At 36.2% G+C, this 16,099-nt stretch overlaps 1 protein-coding gene across 1 annotated transcript in view; it reads left to right on the forward strand.

The window, feature by feature from the left end:
• Positions 1-16,099, forward strand: part of LOC149846911 (kinesin-like protein KIN-7K, chloroplastic) — a 99,049-nt gene that overhangs the window by 18,475 nt on the left and 64,475 nt on the right. Inside the window, exons 3-8 of the mRNA XM_089996655.1 lie at positions 7,293-7,382; positions 8,422-8,474; positions 9,483-9,548; positions 9,622-9,675; positions 10,519-10,578; positions 11,246-11,324. Of these exons, the coding sequence (XP_089852781.1) occupies positions 7,293-7,382; positions 8,422-8,474; positions 9,483-9,548; positions 9,622-9,675; positions 10,519-10,578; positions 11,246-11,324 (402 nt within the window). The remainder of the gene's footprint in view (positions 1-7,292; positions 7,383-8,421; positions 8,475-9,482; positions 9,549-9,621; positions 9,676-10,518; positions 10,579-11,245; positions 11,325-16,099) is intronic.

The raw sequence follows: 16,099 nt of genomic DNA on the forward strand, positions 1-16,099 counted from the left end.
CTGATCCAAATGTTGACCATCATGTGATAGGATCTATATTATCCTCCTCTCTCGCGAATAATGCCAGTCCATATAATCTCAAAGATGAAAATTTTTCAAACTCTTGTGTGACTTGATGTAGAAGATATCTTCTGGAAAAAGTCTTGTCATACACATATTTCTATGTCTTGGATATTTCTGGGTCTAAATTTGGATGGACACGACCAATACCACCTGCCCGCCACTTATTTGCATAATATTTTGGATTAAGAGAATGTGCCATGCAATGCAAAGGATTGTTGCTCTTATCCCATCTTCTGACTAAAATTGAATGAACATGATTAAAAAATTTGGAATAATCTAATGTAGGATTTTTTTCTTCATGCTTGAAAACTAGAGCTTGTATTTTTTCAATCATATTATCCCACATTTCATAAACTCTGTGAAGCATTGGCTCATCCTTATCAACTTCTCTTAACATTTCCCAGATAGGTTGCGTAAATTGAAGGAAGTATACCACTTTGTCCCAAAACTCATCATCAAGAATGAATTTCTTAATTTTTTGAGCCTTGATATCATCATCAGCACGATAGAATGTCAATTTTTCATCAGTCACCATGCTAACCAAAGCATTCTTCACGTTTTTAATCATCTTCACCATCACAATGATAGACGCAAAACATGTTTCAGCGACCTTCAACAATTTCAGGTCAGAATGCCTATTAAATATAGCATTAGCACGATGGTGGTTAACAACAAAATTCCTAATGTTTTTTATATTTCTTTCTAAATCTTCAATCTATGAACATAAAGGATATGCTTGTGATTTTTCTTCTTCTTTGGGGTTGCAAATGCTCTTTAGGTCCAGATTTAAGCTGTGTGCTACACAGAGAGTCCAAAAAATATGAGGGTACTCAATCTCTAAACTCAACACTGCACTTTTACAAACTGGAGCGTTGTCTGTAATGATTTGTACCACTTTCTGATCACCCACTTCTTTTATGACTTCTATAAACAACCCCTTCAAATACTCTGCATTTTTATATTCCCCAGATGCATCAACTGCTTTCAAGAATATTGGGCCACTAAGCGAACAAGCAATGAAATTGATCAGTGGACACTTTTGAATATCTGTCCATTCATCAGAAACAATAGAAACTCCATTTTGCTCCGATGAATATTTTTTAATCTCCAGCAACCTCTCCACATTTGTCCTCTCTTCTGCAAGAAGTGTGATTCGTATTTTTTCTGAACTTAGAGGCACATAGCCACTCAAATTACAATTTGCCAAAGATGTTACTAAATCCTTCCAATAAGAATTTCTAGCCGCATTAAATGAGAGTGAACTAGAATAAAAATATCTCCATACTTTTCTATCCATATCCTCCCTTCTATATGTATTGAATGCTGCTTGTATCGTTCCTCTATCTCCTACATTGACTTTTCTTTTTTTTTTCAGTATCTTCTTGGTGACTTCCAAATGACACACTAATTGCACAAGAATCACTCATCGTCTTTCTCTTCTCATATTCTTCTTGTATTTTATTGTATTGTCTTCGCATTGCCTCATCAACTTTTTTGCATCCTGAAATGCCATGTCCTGGTATCTTCAACAAATGAGCTTTAACTCTTGTGTACGACACAACAAAATCTCTTTCACAGAGCTTGCATCGAAATCTCTTGTTTCTACCACCTCCTTCTCCAGTTTTTGCAAGCTTATCTACATGTACCCATAGTGGCCCTACATCATCACTCACACTACAACTATCAACAAAACTAGCAGCAGAACTCACATGTGGAGATGAAGATGATGCAAGTCATTTCCCTTTATCCGTCATTTTTGTTCTGAAAACACAAAAAAAATTACATTAAAATCAATTATGCAGATAATCAAGATTTATAATATCGAGTCCAATGATGAGTTGTGGAGCCTGATTCAGAGTTTTTGCCCTTACTAGGGGGGTCTGGGGGCTCCCCCCCCCGGCGCGGGTCCCGCTGCGTGTTCAGCGGGCGAGGGTCCAGGGGGGCCGCCCCTGACGGGGGGTCGTAGGGGGCAACGCCCCCTGGAAGAATTTTTTTCTTGGGCATATGTTTGAGACCCGATTTCTAATGGATCATACCTTACTTGTTTAGGTTTAGGGCTGTTGCCCTTGCCTTGTATAAATTCTTTCTTTTCTTTCTCTCTTGTAACTGTCGAAAAAGAAAAATAAAGTTTTTTATTTCCTTTGGTTCTTTCTTGCTCTCGATTTTCGTAACATCCAGCTCCCGACTCTCCTGCCGAAAACAGGGAGGGGCTTGGCCCCTCCCCTGAAATCAGAGGGAGCAGGGAGGGGGGCTCGACCCCTCCCTTGCCGAAAACAGGGAGGGGCTCGGCCCCTCCCTTGAAATCAGAGGGAGCAGGGTGGGGGGCTCGGCCCCTCCCCTGAAATCAGAGGGAGCAGGGAAGGGGGCTCGACCCCTCCCCTGTCGACCCAACAAGAGAGCGAGAGGGAGCAGGGGGGCTCAACCCCTCCCCTGTCGACCCAACAAGAGAGTGAGAGGGAGCAGCGGGGGCTCGACCCCTCTCTCGCCGACCCAACAAGAGAGCGAGAGGGTACCTACGACGAGGGAGAGGAGGAGGTGGCGTCGGGCTCCCCTGCGAGACGTTCGGAGGAGAGGAGGTGAGAGAGAGAGCGGAGCTGCGCGGGAGAGGAGAGGAGTAGAGAGGAGAGGAGAGGAGAGGAGAAGATTAGGGCAAACCTCTTTCTCAACCCCTTTTGATCGGGCAACAATTTTTTTTTTAGGTTTGAAAATTGGACGAAAATGACCCTGGGTGCGTTGACTGCACCCAGAGTCGTGTTGACAACACCGGGTGCCGCACCCGCACCCGCGTCACGTCGACGCGAATGCGTCACCTGCTTTGCCGAGTCCCTGTGACTTAGGTCCCCGACTATTATTATCTAATCAAAATGCATCAAAGAAATGGACGTATAACCTATGTAATTAAAATCTCGCTTAGGCTCCCGACTAGGCCGCATGGGCTATCTAGGTGCTGGTCTACCGCCTATGTGTGCCTAGGTGTCTAGGCAAGTACTTAGGTTGAAGGAGGGGCACCAAGGTTGGTATTTTACAAGTGTTTCAATGTTTTCTCTTATTTTTATTTTAAATATTTTTATTCTTTTATGCATCTCTAGGTGACACAACTAAAAAAATATTTGTTTATATAAAGTTGATAGAAATATAATTATGATTTAATTATTTAGATTCACTCATAATTTTCTTTTTTAAGTTTTAGTTGTTTAGCTTCATAAATTGTGTTGAATATGTATTTTATATTATTTCTAAGAATTTATTGTAATTTGTTATTTTTTTCTTTGAAAGTTGCAACTAAGCTTTTTAAGGGGCTGGCGCTGGGCACCTACTAGCGCTTTTAACTACTTAGCTTATAACAACATCTAGCAAAAACAATAGGCACACATATTTTGTAGGATATTCAGCAAAGGAGTATCAATGCTATATTTTGAAAAAGAAATGTCTTTTTTGAAAATATTAGAAAAACATAGAAAATCAGAAAAATCAATAATCCATTAATAATATATACAAAAAAATTTATACAGAGATCTAGGGATGTTTGGGTCACTAATACAAAAAGAATAAAATGTATATTGATAAAAAACATGTATATCTCCATTAACACATCATTAACCCCATTTTTGACATCAATAATTCCAAGAAAAGGAAACAAAATACTAAAAAAAATCTAAAATTAAAATACTGCATGTTTTTGTCATAATAGGATCTAGGCTAAAAAAAAGGACTAAGATAACCAACCTCACAGGAGGGATAATCTTAAATTAACTGTGCCACATCCCAAATAAACAAACAAATAAAAACTAGTGAAAAAACCTGATCTCACAAACTGGATCCTCTTCAGCACTACCAAGTAGAAGGGCCACAAAAGGAGAAGAATTAAACTACGCTTGCTTAGAAACACAAGGAAATAATAAATAATTCCTATACAATTCCATATAAACATTTCCTTTGTTCCAAAATAATGGAAGACACACCCTTCCTAAATAGATTAGGTAACTTCCCTGGAAAAGACATGTAGTAAGCCAGTACTAAATATTTCCTATATAGTCGTTCCTTATAAAAATGTTTCCTTATTTCTACAATAAGGAAAGTTTTGCCCTTCCTAAATAGATTATGCAACTTCCGTGGAAAACATATGTAATAGGCCAATATTACACTGTAATTTAATGAAACACCCCAAAAAATCTATAATTTCACAAGAGTGTCGTGTGTGATGGGGGTAATCTACTCTAAAACCACAAAAATTATAACAAATTTGACAAAGACATAAAACCCACTTAAAATATGTATGTCATTAGAGAAATCTTAAAACACTTATTTTTGGTCACGAGTGCCCCTCATTGCTCCTTTATAAATAGTATAGATATATACCATAGTCACCTATATTGTTCAAGGCAATTTCTCGCGGAGGATTTTTTGGGAGGTTTTTTCAATGAGTGTTTTTTCTCGAGAAAATCACGGGAGTTTTAAAAATTAAAAAATACAAAAAATAATAAGATAAGAAAATAATAGGTTTTGGATTATTTCTCGTGTAAAAATATAAGGATATAAGTTTGAAAAGTTTTTGAAATACGAAAGAAACCCAAAAATAGAAAAACTAGGCTTAAAATATGTAAAAGTAAGAAAAAATTTAAAATTATCGCAAACTATGGTGATAATATTGCAATATTTTGAAAATATCACAATATTTTGCCTATATTATCGGCTTATCTTAAATTGTCTACAAAATCACGATATTTTCAACATATCAGCCATATTGGTAACTATATATATATATATATATATATATATATGTGTGTGTGTGTGTGTGTGTGTGTGTGTGTGTGTACACGTATATGAGCCTAACAGAGGGTAATGGGCCAAGCATCCAACAATATGCTGGCACGAACCGGGCCGTTGACTGGGCAGCCTGTTGGTCCATCTGGCCCATTGCCGAGTCCTAGGTTCCTATTCTTCATTTTATGCAGAGCTATGGTACCCGGACACTCCATTTTGCCCTCCGTACCCGTGTTGACATGCGTATCCCTGTGTCGACATGCGTCGACACCCAGACACATCATTTTACCCTCTGTACATACTAGTTTGTATTCAGTTTAGAATTTATAATTATATTTTCAGTTTATAACTTCATATTTTCAGTATATAATATATATTTTAGATATAGCGTATATATTTAAATTATATTCAGTTTATTTTGTATTTATGCGATATATATATATATATATATATATATATATATATATATATATATATATATATATATATATATATATATATATATATATATATATATATATATATATAGCTGTGTTCCCGTACCCACATTTTTTGAAATTGCCATATTGTACCTTCCGTTCCCGTACCCAGATGACATAGATGAAGAGCCTTTTGACTTCTTGTACTGTCTGTAGTTTACACAAACAAATATATGCACACATACACACACATTCATGCAGACATATATACTAACATGCATGTAGGTATTTATCTCCTGTGCTTCTGTTGATCAATCTGGCTCATCGCGAGCCCTAGGTTCCTTTTTCTTTATTTTATGAAGAGCCTTTTGTCTTCTTGTACTGTTGTGTCTCTAGTTTATACATGCACACACATACGCACATGTATACATGCATCTAGGTATTTATATCATGTGCTTCAGTTTATCATTATTAAATATCCATAAATAATTCTCTTCTCAATTGGCTGTGTACCTTGACTTTTCCTTTCCGACTAGCAAGACTATGGAGGGTTCCTATAGACTCTAGTGCTCTGTTCTTCTAAATGCAAGTTGAGAAATGAACGAGGCATATAAACTAAATGCGATCTGAGCAGACTGAAGTTCAAATTCAACCTTGGTTAGGAGACCTGTTACTAGATGCAGAAGCGATTAGCATTCTAACCCTCTGGGATATGAGTTCACGTGCAAAATAACCTGATGTTTTTTTAATCTTTATCATCATCAGGTTTTTCTCATATCTTTATTGTATTTGGATTTGTTGGCATTTTGTTTGCTAAGTTACAGCTAAGATAATATCTGACCATGCTTCGAGAAGCAATTGTGTCCCAATACTGAGTGCAATATTGAGGGACCATACTTAACTTCTAGCACCTGAAATCATAACGCGCTCCTCAAGACCTCATTTTTGAGGAGCATATTGTTTTCTTAGCTGTGGAAGATAGGGCATCCAGTTAGGAAGAAGAAGATAAAGCAAGTGGAAGGAATCAACCGTGTGGTATATAAGGAGAATAAAGCTACAATCTGATCATGATGTTGCCCTTGCTTAGTCTACAAAGGCTGTTTTCCCTAGCAGCCTTAGAACTGTATAAATTGGATGTAGACTGTTTTTTTAAGAAAATTGATGATTTATAAATCATCTTAAAAGTTCCTTTCAGCTAACTTAGATTTTAACTTTGCTTGAATCTAGTGGTGAAATATAAAAGTGATAGGAAAAGTAACTGAGTGGGGAAAACTCACTAAATATATCCGTAGGGAACACCAAGATCAATGTTGTAATTATTGTATCAGAACCTGTATCAGGGCTGCAATATGGGTGTACCATGCCGTATCGTCCGACAACCACATTTAAAAAAAAAACAAAACATAAACAATCAGAAAATTTTCCAAAAAACAAAAAAGAAATCAAGAAAAAACCTTCAAATGAAATAAAAAAAGAAATCAGATTTAAGCATTATGAACAATTAAACGTACGCACCTACTACTATAACATGCGAAACGATATTGTAACAAACAAACAACTAATAAAACAAAAGAGTCAGCGATAGTACGATACGTCGTAAAGTATTGGACTGTACAATACGATATTTATAACATTGACCGAAATAAAGTAATCTTGTTTTATTTTTCTCAGATCATAGAAATAAAAATGTCATCTTACATGCAGATCTTTGTGACAATGTTTACTTACAGAATTTTCTTTGTTTCTAGTGAACCTCTGTTGAAACTTCAATGACTCTTTTAATGAATTCTGGTTACATTTCAATCTTGCTCTTTTTGGGATTTACTTTATTGCTTATGAAACTTATTTGAAACATGAAAGTTTCTTTTATTGAATTGTGGTTATATTTCAACCCTGCTCTTATGAAAGTAGATGCTAAGTACTTCAAATTTTTGTATGTTCTTTTTTATATGGATATTTAGATGATAAAAATAGACACTTTAATCCTTGAACACTTATTTTTTAGTGGGTTATATTTTGCATGGCTTTTTCGTCTTCGCTTTGCAGATCGTGTTTTTGGTCCTACAACTACTACGCTCCATGTGTATGATGTTGCTGCTCAGCATGTTGTTAGTAGTGCTATGGAGGGCATCAATGGTAGGGTTCTTTAGTAACCTTTCTTTACTTCTTTATTCTGCAAAGTTAGTTAAAATTTTCCTGAGAATGAGGCCCACAATTCCCACTGAGGCTATGATAATCTTGCCTACCCAGAAAAGAAAAAGAGACCGACAATTGCACTTGTGACTCAACTTATCGTGGGTTGATTCATGATTCGGCTGGGTCATGTAAACTTAATATTTGATCTAAAATATCTATATAATATGTAAGTTTTATAGTACATTACTAATATATTGTATATAATATGTATTATATGATATTTTTTATAATATGTTTATCATACAATTTCATTAATATATGTATAACCATCTTTTCATATATAATATACAAAATATGTATATTATATTTCACATAATGTATGTAATTATATATAAAATATTTGTCTATAATACATATATAATTATATATCAAATATATGTATGACTCGGCCGAGTCATGTCAAAACTCGGTTGACTTGGCCGAGTTCTGTGAGTTTCCGGGTCATTGACTAAATTGACCCAGTAAGGTCCGAGTCAACCAAGTCATTTGGATGACTTGCAGGGTTTTTAAAATTTAAACACTGCATGATTGTATATTATAAACTGCATTTATGTACATGTACTCATGTGAATAGGTGTTATTGCATGCCACTAGTTTCCGAAATTCGTTGTTCTTTCCCATAATGAAGTTTCTGATGATAGATTTTTTCATCATCCTGATTTTTTTTCAATTTGTTAATACCTTAAATTTGAGCTTTCTTCTTCTTCCTTTTTTGTTTAATATTTGCAAGTTATCATCAAGTGATATTTAATGTGCATTTGATTCTTCCTTTTCATAGTTTGTTGTTCAATTAATACACTGTTGCAGACTGACAAATGTTTGAGTATTTTGTACTTTTTCTTGTATCTTTAATGCTTTCTTGATGGTCTTCAATATAATTATCGTGCTAAATTTCTTATAGTTTATTATATGTTTTGTTGATCTTTCTGGCTTTGTGTTGGTGTTTACCTAAAAGAGTTTGTTTACTGGGTTACTACAGGTACAGTCTTTGCTTATGGTGTGACAAGCAGTGGAAAGACACACACGATGCATGTACAGATCAAAACTTATCTCTCATCTCAAGTGTAAATGTATAGATGTATTCATGCTCATTTCACTTTTTCTGCTTTTGACTTGTGTTAAATCAATATTGCTTATCTTAATTATGTTACCAGTTGAGCACTGGGTTTATGATATATATATGCTGAAATTGTTAGATTATCACATTGGTTCGGATTTTGATGTGTGTTAAGTCAAAATTTCCTTGTCTTAACAATGTTACTGGTTAAGCAGTGGGTTTAATCTGAAGGATATTTTGCACTGAAAAGCTTACTTTACATATTATTACATGTTTTTTTCATGAATTTTGACATAAAGATTGTTTTTTTCTTCCTATTGTGGAAATCATTATAGCTTACTATTTCTTGTCTTTTGAAACTCTTCTTATGGCCAATATTTAAAAAACACCTTATATATATAAGGAATTAGTCAAATTTGTATGTTTATTTTTCATAGATTGTGTTAGCTATGCTGTAAGTCACCCAATACTGAGCCAGCTGATGAGGTTTTGTTCTTACTGATCAGATCTGTACAACTATGGATGATGAGAATTAACTCTTAGATTATGAGTCTTTGCATGTACTATCAACAATCTATTTTTGTTTTATCTTGATCCTTTTTTTTTCTTTTATCTTATTTTCAGACAAGACACTAGTTATAACTGACGTATTTTGGCGGTAAACCCCGTGATATGGTGTGCAACAATATGTCAGTATAATGGTAGTAAAATATTGTGATACACCCATGTAAAGTTAGAAAGGTGTAATTTGACTGAATCAAACGAATCAGACACATCATGCTGAATACTTACCATGTCATATAAGATACACATGGCAAGGGGGTGCAATGAAACACCTTGATCTCATTTCCATTTTGTGCTTTATTTTCAATTATGGCCTTTCATTTTGACTGATCCTTTTTGTCCGCCAGGTCTATCAAGGGCTCATTTTCACATTTGGATATGCTTCTTATCTCTTATGCTTACCTGTACATGTATTGCAGGGAGATCAGAGATCACCTGGTATCATACCATTGGCAGTCAAAGATGTATTCAGTATCATTCAAGAGGTATTATGTTGCCAATATTTTTCATGTAGGTAAAATTTGAATTATTTTTATCTAAATATCTCTGTTTTTGTAGACACCAAGCAGGGAATTTCTTCTTCGTGTCTCATACTTGGAGATCTATAATGAGGTGAGCTTGTACTTCACAAATTACATATTAAATCATGATATGTTTATTTTCGTTCTTCACATCATGATTATGTCTGTATATTCTTCCTGCAAGTAACATAGAATGTTCTTGTTTGCTTACTTTTAGTTCTAACATTAGCAATTTTTGCTTAATAAGTTAAAAGGAGAAAATAACTTATTTTCTTATTTTGCTAGATCTCTCTTTCCATTTTAAAGCTTGTAAATTACCCCTGATGTCAAGGAATGGCTTTGACATCTAGATTCAATTCCTTTATTTAAATGATTGTAATGCTTGGCAGGATAAGGGTTTATGCAAACTCAATCCTATTGCCTTTGTTGCACAAAGTGGTTTCTGATTTCCCTTTTTCATGCTGCAGATTCCTTGATTTGTCTTTTCACTTGTTTAAATCACATTGGCCCTACCCCTATCATGAAATTCTTCTTGAGTTTGTTTATGCAGTGTTAACAAGATTGCTGTTAATTTTTGATGTAACAAAAATTAAAATAACCATTTGGGGATAAGTTCCAAGTTAGTGCTAATACCATTTGCTGAGCAATGGAAACTTGTTTACAAATTATGCTGTGTTCTCTGTTAAGATCAGTCTATAAAATTGGTTTTATGGTTATGATCTCAACATGGATGTTAATAAAATAACCATTTGGGGATAAGTTCTATATGTGGATAAATGGCTAGCAACTTTGCAAGCAGAAACTTGGTACTTGGAGAACTATTAGTTTCTTTTTTTCTGTCACAGTTTTTGAAAGTTAAACTGCAGTTGCTTATAATAATCGACATTAATTTTCTGTTTCATCCTTTTGTTAAAACATGTTTATTTTATTCCAGGTTGTTAATGACTTGTTAAATCCTGCTGGGCAGAACCTAAGAATCAGGGAGGATGTTCAGGTACTTGTCTCTTCCTTTAGGACTGCATTGTAATTGCTAGTTCAGCTTCAATCAACGTTTCCAACTTGACCAAGGCCAATTCACAGTAATTATTTGCCCCCCATTGGTATGTTCGTCTTGAAAGAGTCTAACTCCATTTCCATACAGTCTCCCCTTTTCATCGGTATGGAGGTGTCAAAAACATAACAAATAGACATGCATAAGATTAAGTTTGCTAAGATTCATATCTCTTTGAATAGCTACAAGCTTTCATTTGATTGATGCAAGTCTATAAATCAGGAGAACATGCTTTCATCTAGTTGGGAGCTCAGCATTGGGTCATGTTTCCAATCCATCAAAACATGAATTAAAAACCAGAATGTGGCATAATATCATATTTTTGTACCCTCTGCTGCTTCCACGATCAATAGTGTCATTTAGAGGCAATTAGAAAGAAACAGGCTGTACTTAGGTGATAACAAAATGATGCAGTATGACATGTTCTTGAAAGTATAAACTAGTAAAACTAGAACATTATTTCATTAAGTTGAAATAGCCTGTCAGTAATGAATCTAGTTTTGGGAGAGTATGATTTCAAAGATTATAGGATCTATTTGGCCAATATTTCAGTTTTCCAAGTTAGTGTTACCTGTTTCATGTCTGTGTTATTGGTTATGTTTTGCTGCAGGGAACATTTGTCGAAGGTTTAACAGAAGAAGTTGTACTATCTCCCGTCCATGCACTATCCCTCATAGCTGCTGGTGAAGGTGCTGTTATTTTTTTCCTTAAATGGTTGAATCTTTTTTCATGACAATATTTATGTTTGCATTGCTTAACCATTTGACTTTAAGCTTTAACCAAAATTTGCTGCTCTAAAGATGTGACGAGTCTCAATATAAATGCCATTTTTGAAATATACTTCCCCTTCTAAGGTACTGTTTGGATGACATCCAAAACCAGGTAGAAAACCTGATTTGATGGCTATTTGTGTGCCGCTAAACCAGGTTTTAAGTAAAACCTGGTTTGGTAAAACTGGGGTTTCAACCCAGTTTTACTTTTACCAATCCCTCTCCCCCCAATTTTTTCAACTAGGTTTATCGCGGGGAGGGGATCACAAACCTCAATTCCCCTTTCCCAGTTTTACTTTTACCAATCCCCTTCCCCCCAATTTTTTCAACTAGGTTTATCATGGGGAGGGGATCACAAACCTCAATTCCCCCTTCTTCTTCTAACGCCTCACAGCCCCATCCCATCTCCACTTATGTTTGGCCTTTTTCGACCAACGTTCGACCAGAAATGGCCAGATTTCAACCTTTTTTTTTAAATTTTAATGGACAACCGCCATTTTTCAGCCACCCACTGTAACGCCTCTAAATTTTAACCCATATTTTTAGAAGGATTTTTTTTTATAACAGCGGAAACAAGAAATAATATAGGGTTAAGCATGTCGGAACATTACAGTGGAGAGAAAACCCAACACCTTTATTTCATTTCATTTATCAATGAAAATCATCAGAGTTTTTAAAAGGTATGAACAATTATAATAAACCCAAGCGATCCCTGGAACAGTAAATCTAAAATCGCGATCCAATGTCTCATCCCGCAGCCGCTCATAAACCCTACTCTTTACCTGAAAAATGGTAAAATTATAGGAATTAAACTACAACTGTCTAAGTAGGAAATCTGAAACTTTTAATACAGGTATTTCATGAATCTAGTATGTGATGTGAGTGTCCTGTATGATTTTTAACATATACGCAAGCAAGTAAGCAAATTATGCAACGATAGCAATAGTCATGTACATGAGCAAGTAAGCAATTATGCAACAATAACAATAGTCATGTACATGAGCAAGTAAGCAGTTATACAACAACAACAATAATGTAGCTGGTAAGGCATTCAGCAAATAAGGCATATTCTGCAACAATAACAATAACATGCCTAACCTTCATATAACAATCACATTATGAATTCAATTATCTCATATCTACACATTTCAGGATTTCGTTTCATCACAAGCTCAAAATATAAAACATGCTGAAAGATTATGAAATTGTCTCTCTAGTAACTTCACTCACTGTGATACCTAACTGTTCTAAATAGTGTTTATATTATCTTATCCCGCGGATACACACGGGCCGAGGCAACCATCATAGAAGAGAACGTTCAGGGGTATATTATTCAAGGTTGTTTTATTAATCCGAACATTCTAACTGAGACTGAAATCCCAAGGGAGCGGCCAGTGACCAAAAGAACCTCCCAAAGGCCAAGATCCAAAACATGATGCATCCCTAACTTCTGCAGAAGAACATGGAGCTACCACCTAGGACATATTGGTAGTCCGAGTCCCCCAACACCAAGGACTGGGGACCAACGAGTCATTTTAGCTCGAAACAAATAAACACGTCCTCGGAGTTTTGTACTACCTACTCTCTCCAAGGTAAGCCCGAATCTGAGTGGGTTAATCTTTTCATTTAATTATTTTCCCGAAGTACAGGGCATTTCCCCAACTTCCTTCTACTACCTTAGCAGTAGATCCCAACCTTAGTCATTTTACCAAGGTGAATAAACCATCCAAATTCTTTTTCCATGTTGATTGCTTAAACCCACTCAGAGTGCTCTGATGCCTTTAAACCAGTCAAGCACACAAGCCTCGGTACCTTTAAACCAGTCAGGCCATAGAAATTAAATTTAAGTTTCTCATCAATGTTATGGTTATTATCAGAGTTACCAGTCGAGGAAGCGGGAGTGGGAAGCGATACGGGAAGCGAGACACTTTCAAAAATTTAGGAAGCTGGGAAGCGTGGGACTACTTAGAAAAAAATTCCGAACCGTCTTGGAAGCGACCTAGGAAGCGAACCGGAAGCAAGGGGGAAGCGAAAAAATGGGAAAAATGGAAAAAATGGGGAAGCGAGGGGGAAGCGTGGGGAAGCGCGCTTCCTAAAAAAAAGGGGACGCTTCCCCTCACGCTTCGGAAGCATCACGTTTCGTGCTTCCGAAGCGCGCTTTCCCTTTTACCTAGGCGCTTCCGGTTACTCTGGTTATTACCCAAAGTGCTTCGGTACCTTTAAATTAATCGGACACAAATGCCCCAGTATCTTTAAACCAGTCAGGCTCACAAAAATTAACCTTTAATTTTATCACCAATGTTATTGACATTGAGTGCAAGCTCATTAACCAAAGTACCTGCATCAGGTACCCAATCCATATTGCCCAATTAGGCAAGATTCTCAAACTCCCTATCATTCATTTTGAATTCTCAATGGACAAGGGAAAGCAATTCACATAACTTGACTGCATGCAACAAACAATTTCAATAAATGACATTTCATTAATATGTCTCATAGCTCTTCTATAGAAAACAGTCAAAACTCAGACATTTCCAAATTTGAATGTCAGCAGTTTACATGACAAAATTTCATATAAAACCAAATTGCACATATACCCATTTCTATATCAAGTTACAATTCGATCTATTACTAAAGTGTAAAACATAGTGTTTCACAAATAAGTAGCATCACATATTTCCAACTCAGATAAAGTGTAACACTCGTATTTCCATACATAAAAAGGAAAGCACTATAACTAGATGCATGCACAACAGGGATTGCTTGACCATAAACATAGCCCTGCAATTTTTTTTTCTTTGCATATTGGAAATGAAGCTTCCCTTAGATGTATATTAGAAATGCCACACCCGTTCAGGTGTATACTGGAAATGTAACAAATTTGAGTGTTTCCCTGCTTCCCATTGACGTTGCAGAAATTACAAGGCACTATCGTATGGTTGTTAAAATGCAGGCATTCAAATTAGATGAACCTCATAAGAAAGCTTGGCAAGGTGCATCTTGCCACTGTCTATGACTACGCAGAATATATACATCAAAGGAGGATATGCACATAGGCATATTCAGAAGTCTGTTAATAATGCAGAAATTTCCATTCAGATGCATCTCATCATAACACATATGCAGTCACCTTTAGGGTAACATACAAAGCTAGATCTGCAGTTATATAAGATGCAAGTTCATTCATTGTCGTAACAGATTTCTAAAACAGCTTAAGTAAGATGCATAATGAAACATGTCAAACCCGCTAAAATCCCTATGCTGCGAATATTTCAATAACCCATGAGGTGAAGTTCCAGAACTTAAATCATTTTTTTTCACACAGGATTCAATAGCGCTAGTTCTCACACATGCTCTGTTAAACAAAGAGTACCATATATGACTTTCTCTAGCATAAACTCTTTCCCAGAAATACCTTTTCCTCAAAATCACCACACTCATATCATGATTAATGTGCCGAAATCCCAAAATTTATAATTTCAGTCATAGTTTAACATATTTAATTTCCCAACATTACGTAATAGGATGTAAATTTTACAACATGCTAGACATAAAACATTGAAAACTAAATTGTACAGATTAATCTCCACTGCAACTACCTAGTGGCTGAATGAAACCATTAGCATAAGCCAAATAGCAAAAAGAATTTTAAGATACAAACAATACATACCAAAACCCATCCACAAGTGGTATTATACTAAGCAAATATTTAAAACTGCAGATTGGGTCCATAGGCCTCACACCCACGTACACGACAATCTAGCATTTGGGAAACAAAAAGAAACTAACCCTAACGTTTGGTTTAGATAGCATGCCAAGACAAATATTCGCAGGTTCAGATTTCCTTTTTTTTTTTTTTTGTTTCCAATGGGTATCGAGAATTCAGAGTAACCCACCCCTACCATTAAACCCATCGTAGGACAGAGATCCTACTATCAAGAATCCGAAATTCCCCAAATCGAAGATCTGGGATTTTTGGCAGACCTAATCCCAAATTTCTCCTTTCTTTAGAATGCTGAACACTCCTCCCCTATTTGGGGATTTTTGGTCCCCCACGCGCACACACTCGAGCATAGGTATAGCTACAGGAAAAGTTACAGAGATCCTACCTTTTCGAAGTTTTTTCTAGATTTCCTCCTCTTGCTACAATGAATCTGGTGCAGCCGTGCGCACCTTCAGCTCTGGACGTGCTGCGAGGAAGCCGGTGTCGATGGGCAACCGGCGGCAGCGACTAAATAACACGCAGAGATGGCAGAGCCAAGAGGGAGGCGAGAGACGAGGAAGAGAGAACGAGAGAAAGAGAGCGTGGGAGGGGACTAAATAGGGAGGGTGTCCCCGAAATGAAAGGAGGCCGGTTACCTTCCTCCCTTCGACAAGCGGTGTAAAAACCGAATTTTTTCGCTACCAAAATTTTTGTTTATGTTACAAAATATTTCAAAATATGCAAATTGGGCCTAGATCCACATTTCGGATCTAGGACCCATAAAGGGGTAATTAGGTATACATGATATCAACCACGATTTAATAATAATAATAGTAATAAATGAATAAAATTTTAATTTTTTTAAAATTAATCCGAGGATCCACTGTTGGATCCATTTGGATCCAACTTGTGGATCCATATCGTTTGGGGTCGGGTTACGGGTCTCGGGTTCGGACCCGAGCCGCGCCCCTGTGTAAACAGTTTTTTATAG

The sequence above is a fragment of the Nuphar pumila genome, chromosome 2 (assembly GCF_984573655.1).
Source record: "Nuphar pumila chromosome 2, dmNupPumi1.hap1.1, whole genome shotgun sequence".
Lineage (NCBI taxonomy): Eukaryota > Viridiplantae > Streptophyta > Magnoliopsida > Nymphaeales > Nymphaeaceae > Nuphar > Nuphar pumila.